This window comes from Morus notabilis, unplaced genomic scaffold (assembly GCF_000414095.1).
Source record: "Morus notabilis unplaced genomic scaffold, ASM41409v2 C11368212, whole genome shotgun sequence".
In the NCBI taxonomy this organism is placed as follows: Eukaryota; Viridiplantae; Streptophyta; class Magnoliopsida; order Rosales; family Moraceae; genus Morus; species Morus notabilis.
Window position 1 is genome coordinate 1 of NW_010386343.1, and position 1,060 is coordinate 1,060.

The 1,060-nt window shown below is 42.4% G+C and overlaps 1 protein-coding gene across 1 annotated transcript; it reads right to left on the reverse strand.

Annotated features, from left to right (window-relative positions):
* Positions 1-10: 10 nt before the first annotated feature.
* Positions 11-924, reverse strand: LOC112095044 (receptor-like protein EIX2; the record flags this gene model as incomplete). The annotated part of the gene is made up of 2 exons (XM_024176726.1): positions 11-633; positions 694-924. Coding segments are annotated over 2 exons (854 nt in total), but the record flags the coding sequence as incomplete, so codon positions are not given.
* Between the last annotated feature and the right edge of the window lie 136 nt (positions 925-1,060).

The following is a 1,060-nucleotide window of genomic DNA, read 5'->3' on the forward strand; positions in this document are numbered from 1 at the left end:
ACAGTTTTGCCTTGCGAACTGCTACGGTTACGTAAAGCCAATCACCAGCGTCATTCAATAAGTTGAAGTATCTGTATCTCCACATCTTGTTGAAGACTAATGTCCCACAAACTCCCCAAAATGCAACTATAAATCCAACTGCCGCACTAATGTAAAATCCTTTGGTTATGAACCCATCTTCTTCTTCGCCATCGTGGGCATCTTCAGTAGCTCCAGGAGAGATGGGTGGTTCTTCTTCACCTGGACATTTCTTTGGGAGTGGATCTCCACAAAGTTCAGGATTTCCCATGTATGCAGCAGCATCGCGTGTTTGGAGTTGAGTTCCTGTTGGAATTTTGCCTGACAAATTGTTGCTTGACAAGTCCAATGTATTGAGACGATCTACTTGAGAGAGACTCGAAGGAATTCGGCCGGAAAGGTGATTGTTTGACAAATCAAGAAGATCTAAAGATTTCAACCGACCAATCTCTTGCGGGATCTTTCCAGTCAGATTGTTTCTCGACAAGTTCAAAGAAATCAATCCAAGGAGCTTAGTGATTTCTCTTGGAATTTCACCTGACAACTTGTTACTGGACAAATCAATGTTCTTCAGAAGTCCCAAGCTTGTGAATTCCTGGAGTGCTCCTTTCCATACTAAAAATAATCTTTCGTCTTAGAATTGCAAAGGAACATCGAAACGAGTTGGGTCGTTGCCTTCGTAAGGCCAATAAATTGTTGAATCTTCGCTCCCAATTTCTTTCATTGCTGTAATATTGTCAAGACATTTGGGGACATTGATCGAGAGATCATTTGAAGACAAGTCCAAGAGTTGAAGGCGTACTAAGCGACACAGCTCTACAGGAATACTCCCATTGAAGTTATTGGATCGCAGGCTAAGAATGACAAGAGCTGCGAAACTCTTCCCAATCCACGCTGGTATCTGCCCTGACAATTTGTTTGCTTCTACGTCAAAAATAATCAACCATGTACAATTTTGTAAGGATGAAGGCAATCCCCCGGTCAAATTGTTGTTACCCAAATGCAAGGTCTGTAGTTTCCTTAACAAGCCAAGAGAGGCAGG